The following is a 20684-nucleotide window of genomic DNA, read 5'->3' as shown; positions in this document are numbered from 1 at the left end:
AAAACAACAGGACAAAGTTACAAAACATAACTTTTCATCACTTGTCTGCCGAAAACACATCATTTATTTTCATTTCATCCTAGAACCGTTTGCGTGTGACTGCTCTCTTTGTGGGTGATGGTGGTCATGGGAAATTGAGTTTTCATCCCATGACAAAACAAGAGACAGAGCCGGAGCTCGATAAGTAAAAATCTTGCAATTTTATTTGCATATAAAGGCAGCTAAATATATCACAATGAACTGAAAGAGAGAACTAACATTTCCATGAAGAGGGTACAATCAGAGAAAGAGCGCGAGAGAGGAACAGAGCACAGAAAGAGCATTTACAGCGGCAGAGTTCAGACGACTATTGGCAACATTTTTTTTGTGCTAGCAAGATTGCATTTACACACAGTGCAAAATTAGAAAAGAAAAGCAACAAAACACAAATACTATCAGAGTTACACTTCAAAGGACAACTTATCCATGTTTAGGCAGGCGTGTTGTTGGGAACAAGCAGCACCTGTTGGATTGTGACTCTGACTAAATTTCCTCTCTCTTCAAAAATGAACGTTTACCCAAAAAACATGAAAGAAGCGCCTGGTGGAGAAAGATGTCCATCGTACAGACAGAAAGAAACGCACCAGACTTTGAGTACAGATGTTTTACAACATGAATATATAATATATATTTATATATTTTATACATACATTTTCCAAATTAGATCAGAGATCAGTATTGAGATGTCAGAGTGAATTTCGGGGCTGTAATTTAATCGCTTCCTGTCCCGGCGTCAGTCAGGTGTTGATCTGCGGGGATGATGGGTAATAAATAAGGACTTTTCTCTGAGCTCGCAGAGAGTGGGGGCTCTAGCTGAGAACATTAAAGCTAGTTTAAGGCAGCGTCCCTGTCAGCCAATAAGAAAAGAGGAACTGACGAGAAAAACAAAACAAAAAATAAAGAGCTAAACACAAAATATCAGATGATACAACATAAACAATGGCAACCATTGTCCGGCCAATGCAAAAAAAACAAACATAAAGAAATTGTACAAATTCACAAAGCATCATTTATCTTACAGATCTGACCAATATTTATCAAGAGCAAGATTGTTTAACCACAAAATCCCTCAGAAAGAAAGGAGAACACCGGTGTCACTCATAGCTCGTTTTCACAGTCTACCCAGAATTCCTTTTTTCATCACACAGGATGCAGACGGAAACTTTTAATTATGCATTCACATAAAAAACTGCTAAAAATACGACTAACACTATTTTTGAGATATTTATTCTGAAAACTTGGGTTTATTATATTTTAATTCTATCTTTAATAAATAATTGTTTAACTTTAAAGCTCCTGTGAGGACTTTCCAGATGGTCGTCTAATAGGCTGAAGTTTATACAGGTGCCTCTAAATGAGCGACTAAAGCAAACTGGACCTACTACCTGGATGTAAACAAGCACAGATAACTGACACTATCTTGCAGCACAGCCTATTTTATCAGTTTTTGTGATGTAAAAAAACAGAGATAAAGTTTTTTGCAGGCTGTCAGGTTAAGTTAAAGGCTGCTAATGCTAGCATGCTAACACTAGCCACCAAGGACAACCAGTTTAATATCATTCATAGTGTTTCTGAGTGTTTCCTTCTGTTAGACGAGTCAGCTAATTTAACGTTATTTGTTTGGGAAGATTTCAGCTGCTTTGTTTATGTTTTTCATGGCACAGATTGTCAGAGAGTTGTGAATTTAAGTTTTTTTGTTGATTTAGGTAATAAGTTGAACCGCTTCGTCCAGAGGGGGCGCCAGAATCAAGACCAACTGAAACCTCCTCACAGGAGCTTTAACTTCTGCAGTTCCTGTTTTGTATTCTAATGACAGTTATGACACAACTTAAAGTCGAAACAAGTTTTTTGAGCCATTGTTGAAAAACCTTCCTTCTGCGACGTCATTTACAGACTTAGTCGAACTCTGGGTGAAGAACCTGTTGGCACAAAAAGGACAAATAAAACACCGGTATTCTCCTTTAACCCTCCCAGACAAACTCCCCCCCCCCACCCCAAAAGTCTCCAAATCTTCTCCACCTCAACGACAGCTTAGAGAAGATCAAAAGTTTGCAAAGAAACACTTAGAATTTTTTTTTTTAACTTGACATATTTATAGAAAAAATGTAGTTTATTCTGCTCCCTGTGACCCCGCCCTCCCCTCCCGGTCCCTCTGCCCCCCCCTCTTCTGGTCTCAGGAGCTGGAAGGGTTCGGCAGGTCGAACACGATGGGGGGGTTTGTGGGCTGGAAGCTGACGGTGCAGGTCGACGCGTTGATGAACGTCGTGTAGCCGTCAGTCATGATCCCGTAACCTGAGGACGAGAAGGGAAATTAAGAAACTTTGTTTTTCTCTTACCGAGACAAAATTCAACACTTAACGCATCTTTTGATTACGTAAAACTTCACCCTAATCATCTGCAGTTGTCAACAGAAACCTGGAAAGTGTGTTGATTAAATTCATCACTGTTTGTGAGGGTAAACTATACACATTTTATTGGTTTTTATCACTTTCACACAATCTTAAATGATTTTTCACCATCATTTCAAGTGTTTATGGCTAAAACAGACTGTTTTAAGGAGATATTATGATGTTAATTCACAAAAGTTTTCATAAAGTCGCTCTTTTGGGAGAGGAAACTACATTTCTTTCCAAATTAAGAGCTAAGGTTATGCCAAAATATTTAAAATTTTCATAATGCAAGAAAATTTCACTGAGCTGGAAAAATGTTTTATTAAAGATTTAATGACACACAAAAAAAGCCCTTCCCACAAAAAAATTTACAAAATAAATACAAAAAAAGATTTTAAAAGCACAAAATATTCAACAAAACTCTACTTTGAATTTTCTTTTTAATGTTATTGAGGCTCACGTGCTCTTTTTGCATTTTATGATTTCATATTTTGGTATTTTCCAGAGTGTTTTAAGAGTTTAGTGAAATAGTCTGCAGTTAACTCCTCAGGGTTCCCGTAACTTAATTTTCACTCTCTAATCAAAAAGCTGAAAAATGTTCCTTTAAAACTTCAGTCCCAACTTAAACTGATTTTCTTTGCTGAATCAGAGAGTTGAGGTAAGTCTTACCTTCATGAATTCCTCCAAAGGCGTGAAGTTTGGGTCTCACTCTCTTCTGCACCGTGTTGAGCAGCTCGACGCAGCCGACCCGCTGCAGCTCCTTCGGGACCCAGTCTCTGAAACCTGCAGACGTAAAACACCGACTTAGAAATGTCAGATTTAACCCTCTTCTTGCAAAATCTCACATTTTATTGGACCCTACCGAATCTGCAGAGTTGGCTGGCTCAGAAAAAGTGACTGACCAACACCTGCCACAGCGTTTAATGTAACGAAAGGCTCCAAAACGAAACACATCTCCTGGTTTATTATTCATAATCCAGAGGAAGCAGTCATTGTGCTGCAAAGCGCCCAGCAGGTCAGACAAACAGAGAGCCAAACGGGACAAGGTGACACTCCCGTCTCACACTCTCCTCTGCATCAGACGTAAATGTTACATAAACGTGTTCACTGAATGCCAACAGTACCAGACTGACCTGGGCCCTGTTCTACGAAGCAGGATTACTGCCTAGCGAGGTAGCTTTGAGGGTAGGTTCCAGATGCCCTGTTCTACAACACGGGATCACTCCTCAGCGAGGTGAGTCTCCATGGCAACGTACGCTGAACGGCTAACCTGCTCCGGGGCAGGTTAGGTTCCAGATTGAACTCACGGACTATAAAAACCCCGCCCACTGACCAATGAGCCCTCACGAAAAAATGGCTTGTCCGTTCTTAGAGGATCCCGTGGACATCGGCGCCCGACCCACTCACTTTTTCTGATGACCACCTTTATGAAAGTTACTGGTTTTCCAGGGAGGGGTTGGTAGTACATGACACTTTCTACAGGTAGTTAAAGGGAATGAAGAACTCGCATTGCCGTAATAAGATCTTCAATGCCAACACTTCTGTTCCATGACAATATTTTATTGCCCGTCTTAAAATTGTGACAGGAATTCATGTAGGGCTCATGTGGGCTACATATCACACAAAAAATGTAAACACGATAGAAATGAACAAATGAATAAATTCATCTAAGAAATAAATTAGGTATGTTGCATGTTACAGTAAAAGTGCTATTTCAGGATGATAATGGCACAAAAGATTTTTTTTTGCACTACACTTACGCATTTAGACTGTCAGCAATTTTCTGCCAGCACTCCTTCCGTGCTTTAGCAGCGGCGACGGTGTTGCTTTTAAAGTTAATTACATGTTTCAGCTCGTCATACTTCCTCATGATCACCTCCTGCTCCTCCTGTGTGAAGAATGCGGTCCTTCTCTCTCCAGCCTGCTCTGACGCTCCAGACTGCTCCATGTTCACAATTGGTCAGATGCAGCGGGCTCCGCCTTATATGTGTGCACGCGCTCATTGCCTAGCTGGATCCACTTATGAGGTTGATAACCAGCGTCGTAAAACCGTGTAGCGAGACCCCCGGCTACCGCGCTCAGTTCAGCGTAGTAGCTCCAAGGCTATCTCGCTAGGCTGAACTTGCTTCATAGAACAGGGCCCTGGTAAACCAGGTAGCGATTATCCTGCTTGTTCTCAAGCAGCACATGGCTTATTGAATATTTATGAGATAAACATAAAGTAGTAGCTGGTCAGCATGTGCAGGCTCACAGCACTGAGGACATAACTTCACCTGACGGAGGGATAAACAACCAAAGGACAGCAGGTAACTATCGGCAAATGGAGGTCAGCGTTTAACTTTTCCTGAACCAGATGACCTTATTTTCTTTCGGTGGCGAGGAAACCGTGATGGCTGGATGTTAAAGTTTAAGGTGAACAGCGGTTACAGCTGGATTCATCTGCTCATGAGGACTTAAGTCGTCAATGGGTGAGCAACATAGCTCATTTAAAAAGCAGCTACTAAAACGTTATGATGTTTTCTATCCAACCTGTAAGCTAACAGGTGGAGTTATGACTTTTTTCAGTCATTTTTAAGATCCAGTTATGTAATCTGTGTTAAAGACAGGCTGTAATGACAGGATCATCAGCTCAGGCTGAGGTTGGGTTCAGGTTTTTATTGTCTTTAATAGGGATGCACCATTTATCGGTATCAATTTCGGTATCGGCTGATGTTGGTCTTTTTTTTTTAACATCGGCCGATATGAACTCATTAGCTGCCAGCTATTTTCAGAACGATCTTTCAAAATTGTTTTCTCTGACTAGGTTAACACCAAAACTACCTCAGAAGAGTGGACTCTCTTCTTTTATGTCTCTCTTTCTGTTTTTGATTCAAAAACCAGACAAAACGAACGTTTTCTGATCCTTTTCATCTGGGTCATCTCTTCTCATGATTGCGTCGCTCTTTCTCTCTGAACTACCGTGACTCATCAGCTCAGATTGTTTTTATTTTTATTTTTCAACCAATATCAAATATCGGCCAAAATTTTCACATTGGTGCATCCCTCGTCTTAAACCTCTTAAGACCCAAGCTTTTGTCTGGTTTGCAATTTTTAATTCACCTTGCTATTTGGGATAAGTAAGACCTAATAAGTATAATAACTGAACTTGGTCATTGTACCCGACTTTTGATTATTTGTGCTCTGAGTTCTCTGTTAGTTGTTTAATAGTGGTGTTATTGTACTTATTTACGTTGTTTTTTTTTCACCAAAATGTTGTGGTCACCAAAAGATGATGTTAGCAGTGTCCCTCAATGTAGCTAATAAGTCAAAGTTTAAAAAAATAAAGTGTCATGGGTCTGAGAAGCAGAAATGTAACGTCCCCATATGTGGATGCTGGGTCTTAAGAGGTTAACTCAGGCGAAGTTTTGTACTGAAATATGTGACTCCAGCCTTGCACTTGTGAGACATGGTACTGGATCAGTATTTGTGTTTTTGGCTGTTTTGTTGCTGTTAAATGCTCATTATAACCATACATGGTATATACGGATGGGACAAAAAAAAAAAAAAATCAACGTATCCCAATTTGTATTTGTTTGAAAATATCAAAATCAGGATTCAAAAAATAGTTTTTTTTCTATTTGAAATTTCAGTCTTTGTTTATAGACCAGCAGAGGGTGAAATGTTTATTTTCATTTCACAGGAAAATATGGCTCTCGATATAGTCATGTAGATATCATCATCATTTAACTTTTTCCCATGTCAAAAAAGCAAACTAAAAGTCGCAAAAATTGTAAATACGGAAGAATAGTAATTTAAATCGATAATACATTTTTTTTTTGAATAGATATTTGACATGGGTAATATCCTTCATCTTTGAAATGGAAGCCTTAGAGCCCTTTGATTTCATTACGAACATCGCTCTCACAGCCAGCAGGGGGTAGTAGACACTGCTGTTCCACTGCAGTAATGGCGGCCAGTCACGATGGTAGTGCCCACAAATCAGCCGTAGGATTAGTCTTAAATGGTGGGGAAATTCTTTCACTCTTGTCACTACACGAAATTTGTATTTGTACAAACAAAGGTGAGGTTTTGGTGCACTTTGAGGCAGGTCGACGTGAAAATTAGAGTATAATTCAATGTAGTTTTGGCTACTTTATAACAAAATCTGAATTCAGAAAACCTCATCCCCTCTTTGACCACATCTTCAGTCTCTTATTGTCATGATTTCGTCTCTTCCGGTTCAGGAGACGCTTCAGAGCCCCCCCTCTCCACTCCTCTGCTCTCTTTCCAATCGTTTGCAGCGTCTGTCACACTGGAGCAAAATCGAGTTTCCATGCAATCAAACAGCCACAGCGCCTGCCGCCACAGCAACAGCAGCAACCCTCCGTAGGCGAGAGGGAGGAAATCACTCAATAAAGCCAGATGGAGAGCGGGGATGAGGAAAAAAAACACGCTGGGAAAAACAAGCGAGGCTCAAACAACTGGAGGGAAAACTGAATCAGACTGGAATAAAACAAACAATACACATTTCTTTTTCATGAAGTCAAACACAAATATTGAATCACAGAGTGTGTTCTGGTGTTCCTTTAAGATAAAAACAGTGTGCACACACACCTGCACACACTGCCTGCTGCGACGCCTCCAGTGGTTTCTTACAGATTCGGTTTAATGAGGAACAAGCTCATTAGCTATGGTGATGAGGGCGCTGTGATTGGTTAATTGGACTCACCGAGTGGAGGTCCGTGGGTCATCAGGATGTCGATGCCTTCAGGGACCAGGTTCCACTTATCCAGCAGAGACTGACCCCGGGGCAGGTTGAACCCCCAGCCGTTGAACCACGGAGTCCTGCAGAGACAGAGATGACATAAAGCTCAGGGGACGAGTTTCAACACGATGTCGGTTTAAAGGATCGATGTCAGGAGACTAAACGCCTCCTTTAATTGCTTTCAACGCAGGGTCTCTAATTATAACAAGAGTTTCAACTGTTTAAACTGAAAGAATGTGGGAAAACTAGTTTCTTTAACACCAAGAGTCTCATGTTTGGGAAAGAAAAGGATTCAACAATTTAAGGTGAATGTAGACCGCACGAGAAAATTTCAAGGTTATGCATCGCTCAAAAATAACACTTCAAATTATCAGAAAGCTGCATGTTTAAAATACCAACACTTCTTCATTTCTGAGCCAGTTATTCCACTTCTTTGTCAGTTTGAGTGTAAAAGCTACAAAAGCAAAAAAAATGGGCTGAATCAAAGAAAGTTGTGATCATAAAGTTTCCTGATTTTGTGACCTCAAGGAAAGTTATGGAGCGTTTTTATTTAGAGGATCTCTCCAGAAATTGGATGCTTGTGCCAAGTTTTTAATAAAAACCTGAATGAATGACATTATTAAAGGGATAGATCATTGTTTGCTTTGATTTCATCTTTTTTTTCCCCAGCCCAGACAGAAAATCATTTCAGCGAGTCCAAAATGCAGCAGCGAGAATTTCAGTAAGCGCTTAACAAAAACATGATTTCACTCCTGGTTCAGTTTACCTGCTCAGGTTACCTGCAAGTTTCAGGGTATATTTTTAGATTTTACTGATTGTTTTTAAGGTTTAAAGGCATTAAACCAGTCAGAGACCAAGAGACATGAGTGGTCTTACAAACACTTCCTCTCACACATAAACGAAATGACAAAAGATAAAAAACAATACATTTCCAATTTCAAAGCAAGATTTAGGCCCCATTTGCACGACAACGTTCCATCTAAAAACGCAGTGAAATAATCTGTGTTTACATGGAGACACTGAGGGACTGAAAGCATTGTAGTAAGCACGCCAGGCCTGTAGGTGGTGCTACAACTGTCTTGTCCAGAAGCTGCTTTTGTTAGATCTCCACTGAAGTAGAGTTGGGCTGATCATCTGGTGTGTTGGTGAATGCTAAGAGCAGAAGTGGAGCAACAGATGCACATTTTGTTAAAGACAGTCACAGATTCAGCAGATTGAGCAGCACAAGCACAACACAGAAGTTTGCGACGATCGTAACAACAGGACTGTAGTCCGTTACAGAAATATCCCACTCTGGAGGCCGTTTTCAAAAGTCTGCATTTTAGGTCGGCTGAAATGCAGTTTCGGTGTAAACGGGAGGTTGAAACACAACAAAACTTTTGTGTTTCACCCTAAAACTGTTGTCGCATAAATGGCCCCTTAGTGTGTTTAAATTCGTACTTGAAGCCCTGTCAAATATAAATTTCTTTTTTTTTTGTTTTTACTGAAGAAGAGGCAAATTTCCATCTATCTATCTATCTATCTATCTATCTATCTATCTATCTATCTATCTATCTATCTATCTATCTATCTATCTATCTATCTATCTATCTAGATAGATAGTTAGATAGTTAAGAGCACATGAGCGATTGAAAGGAGCACATGTAGAGAAAAGAAACTGAAACTTAAGTATCAATCTCATCACCCAAGTATTGATCAATACTGATCTTAACATTGGCATCAATATATCAATGTTTTAGATTTTATATACATATTTATATCTAAAAGGTGTCCCAGTCCGATATTGATATCGGATATCGGTCCGATATCAAAAAAAAAACAAGTATCGGTATCGTATTAGAATGGATCTAAAATCTCTGATATAAGCAGTTTCTTTTACCCCATACCTACTGTTGCTGACTACTGTTCTTTGTTTGAATAATATCACTTAATCAAGCCTTTTCTAACATGACAGACATACTACAAAATAAGTGATAAAAGAATGAATGTTTAATGCTGATATCGTATCAAATTAATATTGGTATCGACCAATACTCAATGCTGCAGTATCGGTATCGTATCGGAAGTGAAAATGTAATATCAGGACATCCCTAGCTTATATCTATATATGAATGGATCAAAGAGATGCACACTAAAAGGCAAAGAGCCACAAGCCGCGGGTTAACCACCCCTGTATTAAGGTAGACCAGCCAACATTAGACTCTGACAAAGCAGGAGAAACAGGTTGTGTTGCCAGGTCTGACGACACGTTTCCTGCGTGAGCCTTCAAATGAAATCAATGTGGAAAAACTGGGGGGAACTCTGGAGCAATTACAAATTCGGGGTTCAGCAGGAGAAAAAAAAGATGACTTAAAAGTGGGAGACTCCAGCAGAGATTGGGAGTGTTGGCTGGTATGTTTGGTTGGGCTGAACAAATAGTTAAATTTAGACTGAATGCAATTTTCAAATTGCACAGGCTGCAATTAAAAAAAACAACAAAAAGTTTTATGTACACAAACCTGGAGGTAATATAGTAACTTGTACCTGTTCTTCCTTAAAACCAGCAAAAGTCAATATGCTGGCTTTTCTGTCAGGAATATTACGTGTCTACACGCCTTCGAGGCTTGAGGTTCAATCAATCAGTCATCATTCTGCTGTGATTATACCAGTTATATAAAGATATGTTGTTTGCATCAATTCATGCATTAATCTCATTTCATCTTGTAGGTCTGGCCTACAGGATAGATTTGTTTATATGTTGATGGTATCTTTTGCCATGTTGGTCTGTACTGTAGAATGATTTATTGGTGTGTTAAGAGAATAATGCAGAAGACAAAAGTCCCCCACAAAAAAAAAAATTGCAGTTAGATTATTTTCCAAAACTGTTCAGCCCTCATGTTAGGGGGGACCAGGATTGGATCGGTGCCTGGGGATGCACCGATCCAATCCTGGTATCAGTCCGATACAGACTCACAAAGTTAGATCAGATATCCTTGACAAAGAGGTGATCCATAGTTCTGATCTATTTTACTCAGATCTGTGCTCTTCTGTGACAAGCAGCTCAGAGGAGGTAAAACCATCGATGGCGTTGGAGGGCGTTTGATTTTAGCTTCAAAAAGCATCCTCCTCCAAAGAACAGAAGGTCTGTTATTTTTTTTTTTTTAATTCTATTAAACCTTTATTTAACCCGATAAAACTAATTGATACCTGAATCTTTTTTAAAGGGGTGACCTGGCCAAAAAGTCTACAGCACATGTCATAAAAAGGTACAATGCGGTCATTAAAAGAACGATTAAAACAATATTTTAAAAATAAATTAAAGAAAATAAATTACGCTAAGGTAAGGTATGGAAGTCTCACACTCACACACACTGATTCGTGAGGTATAATAAGAAACCTGTGTCACAGCCACACAGGAAACAATCTCCTCTTTGTGTGACCACCGTGTCATTAATCTCTGCAGAGGTTAACAAATGCACTTGCATGGAAGGTATATTTCATAGGCAGACAGCCGACAATGGGGCCATTGTGGCACCGAGTCTCGGCGCTGGCGCTCTGCGTTCAGTCAGGACCTTTACGGCTGGCTCTGGATCCGTGCTGCATGTCCGGGGTCATGTTTCATCTGCGTGGACAAATGTGTTTATACGGGAGGAAACATGTGAAACACAGAGCTGAATCAACGCTCCGGCTGTTTATTTATTTCTGCTGCGAGAAAGCGCCATTTGTTTTTCTGAATGGGGAGAAATAAATGCATTCAGCCATTTTTCAAAAGTTGGCCTCTTGCTATTAGTCAAAACTAGAACTAGACAAATAACCTGCTGGTGTTTTTCATGTGCAGGCGGCTGACCGGAGCAGCTCGGCTCTGATTCACTGCTCTCCACGTTTCTCCAGCAGCACTGAGGCCATTTCCATCCGAGGAGTCTTCCCAGTAATCCATTAGACTTCCATTAGCTCCGATTTGTGTGATTAGTTCTAATTAATCAGTTCAGTCTGTGGCCTTCACTCCCCCGCACGCTCCTCACATTTCATTTTTAACCTCATTTCTCAGCTCTCCACCGAGCGAGAGCACGAGGCAACGACTCAGCGAGCAAATCAAAGAGCGCGCTCCAGGTCTGTCGAGTTCTCATCCAAACGCAGAAACACTCGATACGGCTCGGGCACAGCGCACCCAAACAGACTCTGGATGCTCAGATATGATTCCTGGTGTCTGCGCAGCGGCGGCGGCGGCTTTGGAGCGAACCAGGAGGGATTGGGATCTCATGTTTTACACATCCTGAGTTAGCCCCTCTTGGCCCTGCTGTCGAACAGGAAGTATCGATCAGCGCAGGAGCATCCATCCCTCACTGTAACAAAGCTTATTGATGCGTGTGGAGCCCCAAAACGCCAAACGCTGCAGCATCAGGAAACGACCGCTGCTGCTCCAAACTGAGCGAGGAGCGAAGAATCCTCTTTTCATTTCCCCGCTGCTAAAGTCTGAATTAAAAGCTTATTTTCTGTCTTGTTGCAGCAGGTCGGCTTATATACCGAGGTATTATGTGGTGATAATCTGTCTTCTTTCCCCTGTTGTCAGCCTTCTTCTGCCATTACCACTATTGTGATAAATGAAGGCTCAATTTATCAACCGGCCTCGACTCGATTTCGTTTTCTCCCCTCGGTTTCCCCCGCCCCCGCTCCTACGTCTAACCTCTGTATGCTTTGCTTTACTTCTCCATCTGTTTTCATCCGTCCGTCCATCCATCCATCCCTCGTTCCCACTTCCTTTGTGTCTGCAGGAGAAGGCTGAGACGCTGCCTGTCACCCCGGAGCTGCAGACTCCCATCCAGGCTGCCGGAGGTGGCCCGTCTGCTGTCAATCAATCAGGAGCGGGTGTAGCAGAGGGGGCGGGGGGGTTGACACATGATGTGGCCCCCCTGCTGTTAGAAATTCACTTTTTATTTTCGCAGACCTGCACAGTCAGTGGGAGAGTTTCTGGCTCCCGAAGTTAAATGTGGCTCTGAGTGCGTGTGCACGTTTATCAACCGTTGCGGGGGAGTTAACCACCAAAATCCCATTTTTTAGACTTATACTATCACTTTGACGGATGGTAAAGAGCTCCCAGGTTTGTGAAAAAGCAGGGAGTGGATAGAAGAGACCAAGTGGACAGATACAAGTGAGCATGACATATATCCAGTTAAAAATGCGGTGGCCTGTAAACTTCCTGTAAGCGTAGAGCACCATGCTACCGAATGATAAAACTAAATGTTTGTTGTTGAATCATCCAAAACGGTGCATTAACGTCGTTACTGTATGGTTAATATTAATAGTTAGGAGGAGTTATGTCCATTTGTTGGTGTGTTCAGAGGTTAAAGCTGATATTCTGCTGGAAAAAGTTTTATTGATGTATGCTAACTGCGAGTATATTAATGGAATTCGATGTATGTTAGCATCAAGCTAACGCCATGTGCTCTATATCATTTTTGGTAGATTTAGAGCTATATAACATGTTGAATGGATTATAAATGAATCTCTTTTGAAAGACCATTACACTTTTTTTTGTGTTCATTGATAAAAGTTGCTATTTTGCTGGAAAAACGAATTAGCATATATCTTGTCTGAGAGTTGTGTATCAGTGGCTCTCAAGGAGATCTCTTTGCCCCGTTTTTACCTTATGCTTTCATAAAAGTACAAACACATGAAGTAAGAGGTAGATATACATGATTAAACTTGCTTTAAAGTGATTAACTCAAAGCTCTCAACTTTAAACATGAAAGCAAGTCTTCTAGCTCAGGCTAGCTGGTGTTAGCAAATTACCTTCAAAGCTCCAAACAAAAACACATACACTTTAAAGCCTTTATACGACTTGTTACATGGTGTCATACTAAATACCCGCACAAATCTCTATATATCATTGACAGACACTTTACTCTAGCAAACACTGTATTTATTTAACAGCTGCCATCATAACATCCTCTACTGTCACTTTCTACTGCTTCTTTCGGTAACTGGAAATGCCGAAGCCACCGCACACCGACTGTCACTCGATGCTCATGACTGCATTATCCGTGGACACTCACCAGAATGTGACAGACCAGGACGTAAACATGAGTCAATAAATCAGAAACCCTCCCAGAACAAAAAAGCACACAGACTGCTGAGTCTGAGACCAGGTTCATGATAAAAGAACCAGAAAACTGCACCAAATCAGAATATTAATGGTTGAGTATTTCAGGGTTAATAGACTGGCACGTTTAATCACAGACCCACAGTCGATGTGGTGTTTCAATGTAAAGCGTGACCCTGCTAACTGGAGACTCTTGGACGTTAATCACTGATACCTTAAGCTGAGAATCACCAGTTAGCATGGTCGCTATAAACTCTAAAACACTGTTTGCTCCGTAACCTTCCACCGCTCCAACTTTTCGGATCCTAATACCGAAACCTGGGCTTTGGGTATCAACCGATATCAATATCAATAATGATACTAGGATTGGATAGGTGTATTCTAGGGGTGTAACGGTACATGTATCTGTGCCGAACCGCTCCATAAGGCCGTTCAGTTCGGTACAGTGCTGTATTCGATTGAGTACGGTAAGTTTACGTCAGCCGCTGCACATGGCTCTTTAATATTCACATGAGAACTCGTCTATGATTGGCTGAGCAGGGAAGGCGTTTTAATATTCATGAGGAAAGTGGTCTGTGACTCGTGCTTTGCGATCATGAGCATATCATGTGGACGTGACGTCTCACGGTGAGCCAATCAGAAGATGAATATCAAAGAGCTTCCGTAGCCACACGAGCTTGTGTCTGAATTGTGCATCATGGCTGCTGCTAACGACCAACCGGGGCTTGAAGAGCCGCCCGACTCGCTGTATAATGGCAAGTTTTTGGTTTAAGAAAAATGCTAAACAAGCTAATGGTTTTCCTAGTGTATTCCTTGTCCAAATTTGATAGACGTTGCCTCTGTTGTTTAGTATTGGTTCTGACAACTGACCACAGAACAACCGTACATTTTGATGCTGCTAACAGGTTGAATTTAGTGTTTAAAAAATGCTAACTTGTCTGAATGAACGTAGCTTAACGCTGCTTCTGCAGTCAAAATGCGCGTGTATCTTTATGATGATGTAGAATGATAACCCCTCTTTCAATGAGGCGTTAAAGCTGACCCTGTATGCAGCAGCTGACAGCGCATGTGTGACCGAGAGCAGAGCAGACACACACACACACAGCGTGTAGCATGAAAAGCAAACACACAATCCTGCAGCTTTTTCTGCAGATTTGTGCAGAAGTGTTGTTCTTAGTCTGATACTTAGAGTTTTACAGCTTTGGAACAATCTGAAAATAACAAATTACTTTGTTTCACTGCTTTGGTTTCATTAGCTGAGCTCGCTCGCTTCACTTGCTCCCTGTGCATTTAATTAAAGCTGCTCTTTTTTGGCGATTTCTGGCAACGTTAGGGCGGAAAATGTGAGTTTAGATCTGTTATAGCTCCACATTCCTATATTATTAAACATATTAACAGATATTGTGTGGTTTAAAACAAAGTCAGGTCTGTGTTGGTGTGTGTGTACGGTTTGCATGTGTGTGTTTAGGACAAAGTGTACGTCCTGCAGCGCCTGAGTAGGATGTGAGAGTTGAACAGAATGTACGCTGCCAGTCTGTTCTCAATGTGTATATGTATGTAAACCTATTGTGTGTGTGTGTGTATGTGTGTGAGTGTGAGCCCAGTCTTTGCCATGACATTCGCCATCTGGAAGGCGTCGCTGTGGCAACAAAGGAGAGCGTCTGGAGGCAGGCACAGTGGGAAGTAAAGCGCAGTCACAGAAATAGAAGCAGGAGGAAAAAAAGGAGGAAGGAGGTGACGTTTGGAGAGAAGAAAGAAAAGAAGTACGACGTTTTTTTTTTTTTTTGAAGGAGGAGGAGGAAGACGATGAACAAGGTAAGACGAAGAAAATGCTTGAATTTGCCAACCTGATTTTACGCATCGATACACGAGGAGGAGACTTCGAGGAGCGCAGGAGAACGCTACCGAACCCACCTTTGGCTCGACATTTTCACACAAACTAAACAAAAAGCTGCACCAAAGAGGCAGCAGCCATGGTAACAGGAAGCTTTAATGATCCTCCTCCTCCTCCTTGGGGAATCAAACAGAGACAGGTTAAAAAATCTGCAGCTCAGGCCGCCGGAGGAGGTGAAGCAGACAGAAGCCATTTAGCCCTCGTGTGCAGAACGTCAATATTCAATTAGGCTGGTGGACATCATTAGGACGATGGTGCAGCGTCTCTCAGTGCCTCTTAACCCCCTTTGCTCCGGTGAATGGCGGTGTCTGGGTCCCTGAGTGGGCTATGATACCCTGACACCCCCCAAAAACTCTGGCTTTGTTGTGTGTTTGGAGAAGGAGAGAAAAAGATGCAATGTGAGGGGAATCGATAGCAAACATGAGATTCATTTCACGGCGTAGAAATCATCTTTCTTCAGTCTCTCTTCAGTCCCCGTCTGCTCCACAGCCTGAACCTCTCTGTTGTCTGTTTCTGACCTCCCTGCAGAAACACAGGTACCTCTATTTACCCTGTCCAGAGCAGACTGTTTACCAAACACACAGCAGACCTTCAGTCACCTCTGGTTGTGTCTCCCTCAACATACAGCAGAGACACGGCCGCTCTGACCTCACTGCAAACAATCAGCCCGGAGAGAAACGCTCCTTTTCAACTCAACTTTTTTTTACTCAGACTCCTCCTTTAAACAACCACAGACAAGCTGCAGAATAAAGCCACTTAGAGTCATGCATGATAACACTCCTGTTTGTCTTCAATCTATTTTATGCTAATGCCACTGAGAGTCAAGCTGTTTTTTTTTGATGCAGCTTCAAGTTTGATTAAATTTCAGGATGTTATTTGTGTCCTAATAGTTATTTTTTCTCTACCAAACATTTTTAAATAGTTTTGTTTTTTCTTAAAGAGCCTATTTTAACATCTAGCCAGGTACAAAACATGAAAAATAACCTGTAGATTAATATTATTATTTTTGTTTTTCATACTATATGAGCTCTATTTTCTCTACTTTTGTAATACTAAGTGTTTTTTATTCACAATAATTGTACTGAGAGTGTGGTTTAAACTGGAGTCAAGTTCCTTATATTCTTGAAGATATGTAGCAAATAATGGCTATTCTGATCTTGATACTGCTTATAATGCAAATCACAAAAATAGAAAATAGACAAACCTAGCTTCTTCCTAAGGGTCAGAGGTTTGCAGCCCCAAGTTGTAGAAGAAAGATGGATAAAAACAGCTCTTTTCCTGCTTCAAAAGATTAATATAATATAGTATACCACTAGCTTTCAAGGTTCAAGCTAATCTTTGTTTTCCCCAACTTTGGTTTGAGTTGCGGCGAGCACCAACACACACAAAAGAGTTAAAACAACATATCACACCTTACAGTCTGATAAAAATGTGTTGTTATGCAGTGTTTCCACCAGGGGGCAATGTTTGTAAGTAGCGATGCACCAATCCTGATTCTGATCCAGGTATCATTCAAATCCAGTTCCCCAAAGCTGGATCAGGTATCAGCAGGAAGGGGCCAGTCCATGGTGCTGATCTAGACAACCAGCTCTATGACGTTTTTTACTGAAAACTCTCAGCTGCTTGGTTTAAAATGTTTCCTCTGAAGCACTTTGTTTTTTTGCTGCATCACCAGTCTACAGGAAATAAAATTTACAATTAAATGTTAACTTCTTTAAGTTCTGAAGCTTTGTTATTACCAAACTGCTGGTAAATACAGTTTATTAATCTCTTATTTATTGTCTATCTGTTAGGGGTGCATTGATCATAATTCTCTGGCTGATGACCAATCTTTGAAAAGCCTGACCTGCCGATACCAATTTTTCATTTTTTACTGTTTATAACTGACAGCATATACCTTCAATGTTCCAACCTTATTTCATTGAAAATCATTCAACAATACCTGTGAAACACTAAAATCTTTGTGTTTTAACTCAAATAACTAATTAAGTGTCCTGAGTTTTAAGTCTCAGAGCAAAAAGCAATAATGTCTGGCTGTCAGACCTTCCAGGAGGTATAAAAGATCAGTTTCATATGTAAGGATGGGCCGATCACTGGTCACCAATTATCGATCCCCCAAAATTAAGGAAATAGGCACAGATCGATCAGTGCATGTCTAGTATCTATCAATTATTTTCTTTCACGACCCTTTAACATCATCATTTCCCAACTGCTGTACTATGGGAAGAGCAATGGTAACACCAATTTTTTAAAGAAGTATTTCTGATTCTTAATATTTGAGTATTTTATAGTTTGAATAAATATCAACGTCATTGATTTCATACACTCATTGTTTTCCTTTCACCCAAAACCCAAAACCCGGTCGATACCCAAAGCCCAGGTTTCGGTAACGTACTGGGACCTGTAAAGTTGGATCAGTGAATCCCTGATTTTAAAGTGTAAAATGCTTCAATTATTTTGAACCATCTATTAAAAATGAGAATAACCTGTTTGAAAAAAGCCACCAATGGAGACGTGCTGTAAATGTGTATTCTTTGAAATTGCCAGCAGGGGGCGACTCCACTGGAGGCTTTTTATCTTGGTTTTATTTCTTTATTTATTTATTGGAGCTGTTTATATTCATTTATAAATGGGCATTTTTGTGGCTGTAACACTTTAATTTAATGCTCAAGTGTTTGTTCAAGGGTCTCACGTCAGCATTGTTTCATATTCTGATTTCAAACTTGACGTTATCATCTTACTGCAAATCAAATCTACTGACAGGTGAAAATGGAGTTAGCGAGACATGGACCTGATCTGATAAAGTGATTTTATATTTAGTCATGATTAATCACAGTCAGTAACAACAGCCTGGTTAGAAATGAGTGCTTCTTAGCGTAAGACAGTCTGAGGTCGGACTCTGTCTTTAAAGACGACAAACATTATTATATGAGGTTTATAGCTAAGAAGTGTTCTTCACTTTACCGCTAAGTTAGGGGCCATATCGTCCGTGTGTGCGCTAAAGAGCTGGAGCGTTTTCTCTTACAGCTCAGTGTTTTTCTGTGTCAAGATCTATCTTTAAAAACTAAACTCCAGAATACAGAATAAAGTCAGATTTGGAGTAACTTCCTCTCCTCTATGAGCAGATTCACAGACAGAGACGTCCCTGCTGGGAGAAACAGAGCTCTGTGTGTGTGTTTGTGCAAGTGTGTGTGTGTGTGTTTTGGTTGTGTTAAGAGCTGAGATAAGATCGAAACATGTCTCAGGTAAAGTATGATCCTGCACCTAAAAGCCTGAGAACAAGTGCACCCTGGGATATCAGCCTGCTGCTGAACACACGGCGGGGAGAACAAGCTGCACCGTGACCAGCACAGAGATAACACTCCAAGACAGAGAGTGTGTGTGTGTGTGTGAGTGTGTGTGTGTAAGTCCAGCGATCCATCGTGTCTGACCTCTGAGTCAGAGCGGCCCCGGGGTCAGTGGGGGGAGGGGCCTCATTGATCAACCTGTCAGAACCAATGAGGAGGGCCATGTTAATGGGACTTTTATAAGCCCCGCGGGACACACCACCTGACACTCAGGGCTGTATGAGTATGTGCAAAGCAGAGAGCATACCCTGACTCTCTCTCTATGTGTGTGTGTATGTGTGTGTGTGTGTGTGTGTGTGTAATCCCAGGGCCCAGGTAGCCTTATTAAAAGGAGCCAAGTGGAGACTCTGGCTGGGTTTTGACAAATGGCCTCTCAACACCAAGGCCACCTTTGCAAACTTTGGGGACGAGGTAGAAGGCGAAGTCATGAGGGTGAAGGGGCCGTGTGTGTGCGTTTGTGTGTGTGTGTGTGTGTGTGTGTGTGTGTGTGCTCTACTCTGGCCCAGCACTAATAACCTGTGCCTAGTGACTGATGGAGTGTGGAATGGATTAATCTCGCTGCCGTCATGTTGCCAAGCTCAGAGGCGCTAAGGGTTAGCCACCAGACTTAGCCCGCTTAGGAAAGGCTACTACCATGGGGACAGGGTCGGTTCACACACAAACACATAAATACACACACTCACATACTGTATACACACACACACACACTCCCCAGGGTTTGTCTCCACGCTAAGATGCAGCCAGCTGCAGTTTGACCTGCCGGCTGCTAATGTAAAACAACCGCTGCATCAGCCAGAAGACACCTCGCAGCAAACACAGCTGCTCGCAGAGACGGGGCAGCTTCCAACCGTCCACACACACACACACACACACACTCTCACACACACTGGAAGACAGAGAGGAATGAGAGAAAGAGGAAGGAGAACAAAGAAAAAGAGGTCAAGTGACCTAATGTGGTGGCAGGAAATCAAATGAGAGGAGGAGAGGTTTGGAGAGTATCACTGCTACACTCGGACTCTCACACAGACTCGACAGCTGCAGATACACTGGATTAGCGAGGGCATCAAAGGCTACACAAACTCAAACTGTCAGTCTAGAGGAGTCGGACTTCATGAGTTTCTGCAGAGATGGAAATTAATGTATAAGGAGTGAAAACTTAAAAACGTCTGACGCTGAGAAAGAGCGTACCATAAGGATCACATTATTAACCTCTCTATTTACAACCCTCCGTCATCAGAAGGATGCACACACATCTCGACAACAGAGGCTAGGTTTAGCTTCATTCATTCAAATGAGTTAACGTTCTTTAAACTCTGAATTAAAACTGTAAACAAATAGCTCCATTATTCGACTAACATTTTGTTATTCACGCACCTGTGCAAGTGCTGCTTTGGGTGACATAAGAGTTGTTAACAGGATGGAAACTTACGACTTCATCCCACCGAGCCAGATTTCAGCAGAAACAATTGTTTTCCGGCAGCTACGGCAACCCCCTAGGAACATGTTATTACACCAAAAGCAAAAGCATAACACACGCAGAACTGTGTGCTACAGCTGAGACATATGTCAGTCAAGAAAAGTGACGTCAGGAAGTGCTTCGACAAAAACGATGAAGTTAATGTGCAGTGACAGATATCAGGTAAGCGCTCAAAGTACAAGGAGGAAACAGCCGAGACAGGAAGTCTCACATCACGTCAATTGCTAGCCCTGTTAGCATGTCGTCAGAGAGCTGATGGCGTTTGTATAAGCCACAGCCACGGGGAACAACATCTACAAGAGTGAAAAAGATGTTCGAAAAGATTTTAATTACGGTCCGGGAGGTCCGTGTCCAATGGATCCTTACTTACTTAAATAAGTATAAAAATAATCTGCGAGTATTTGAAAATTTGTTTTTAATAGATATTTAGAATGTCCACATACAGGAATTACTGTAAATTTCCATCCCTAACGAGGACTGATTTAAAGCAACCAGTGTTGTGGAGTTAAAAGTGACCGTGTTAACTGGAGACATTCAGCTGAAAGTGTCAATCATTATCAACAGTCTGGGCTCTTGCTCCTGTTTCTAGTCGCTCCTTCATTTTTAAATACTTGTCCCATTTTCAGCATCTTATTAGCTGTTAAGCTGTTTGCTTTGATGATGTCATTTAATGCATTTTTTATCATAAACTCTTTTGTAGCCAATGCAAACTGA

At 41.4% G+C, this 20684-nt stretch overlaps 1 protein-coding gene across 2 annotated transcripts in view; it reads right to left on the bottom strand.

Annotated features, from left to right (window-relative positions):
* Positions 1 to 356: 356 nt before the first annotated feature.
* Positions 357 to 20684, bottom strand: part of mpped2a (metallophosphoesterase domain containing 2a) — a 116886-nt gene continuing 96558 nt past the window's right edge. For both annotated transcript variants that reach the window (XM_074667039.1, XM_074667040.1), the window contains exons 5-7: positions 7138 to 7253; positions 3099 to 3212; positions 357 to 2331 (exon numbers count right to left, since the gene is read on the bottom strand). In XM_074667039.1, the coding sequence (XP_074523140.1) occupies positions 2213 to 2331; positions 3099 to 3212; positions 7138 to 7253 (349 nt within the window). In that variant the 3' untranslated portion in view covers positions 357 to 2212. The remainder of the gene's footprint in view (positions 2332 to 3098; positions 3213 to 7137; positions 7254 to 20684) is intronic.

The sequence above is a fragment of the Halichoeres trimaculatus genome, unplaced genomic scaffold (genome assembly GCF_033239565.1).
Source record: "Halichoeres trimaculatus isolate MK-OKI-2021-1 unplaced genomic scaffold, fHalTri1.1 fHalTri1_scaffold_3, whole genome shotgun sequence".
Lineage (NCBI taxonomy): Eukaryota > Metazoa > Chordata > Actinopteri > Labriformes > Labridae > Halichoeres > Halichoeres trimaculatus.
The sequence above is the reverse complement of the archived record's forward strand: the minus strand, read 5'-3'. Positions and strand labels throughout refer to the sequence as shown.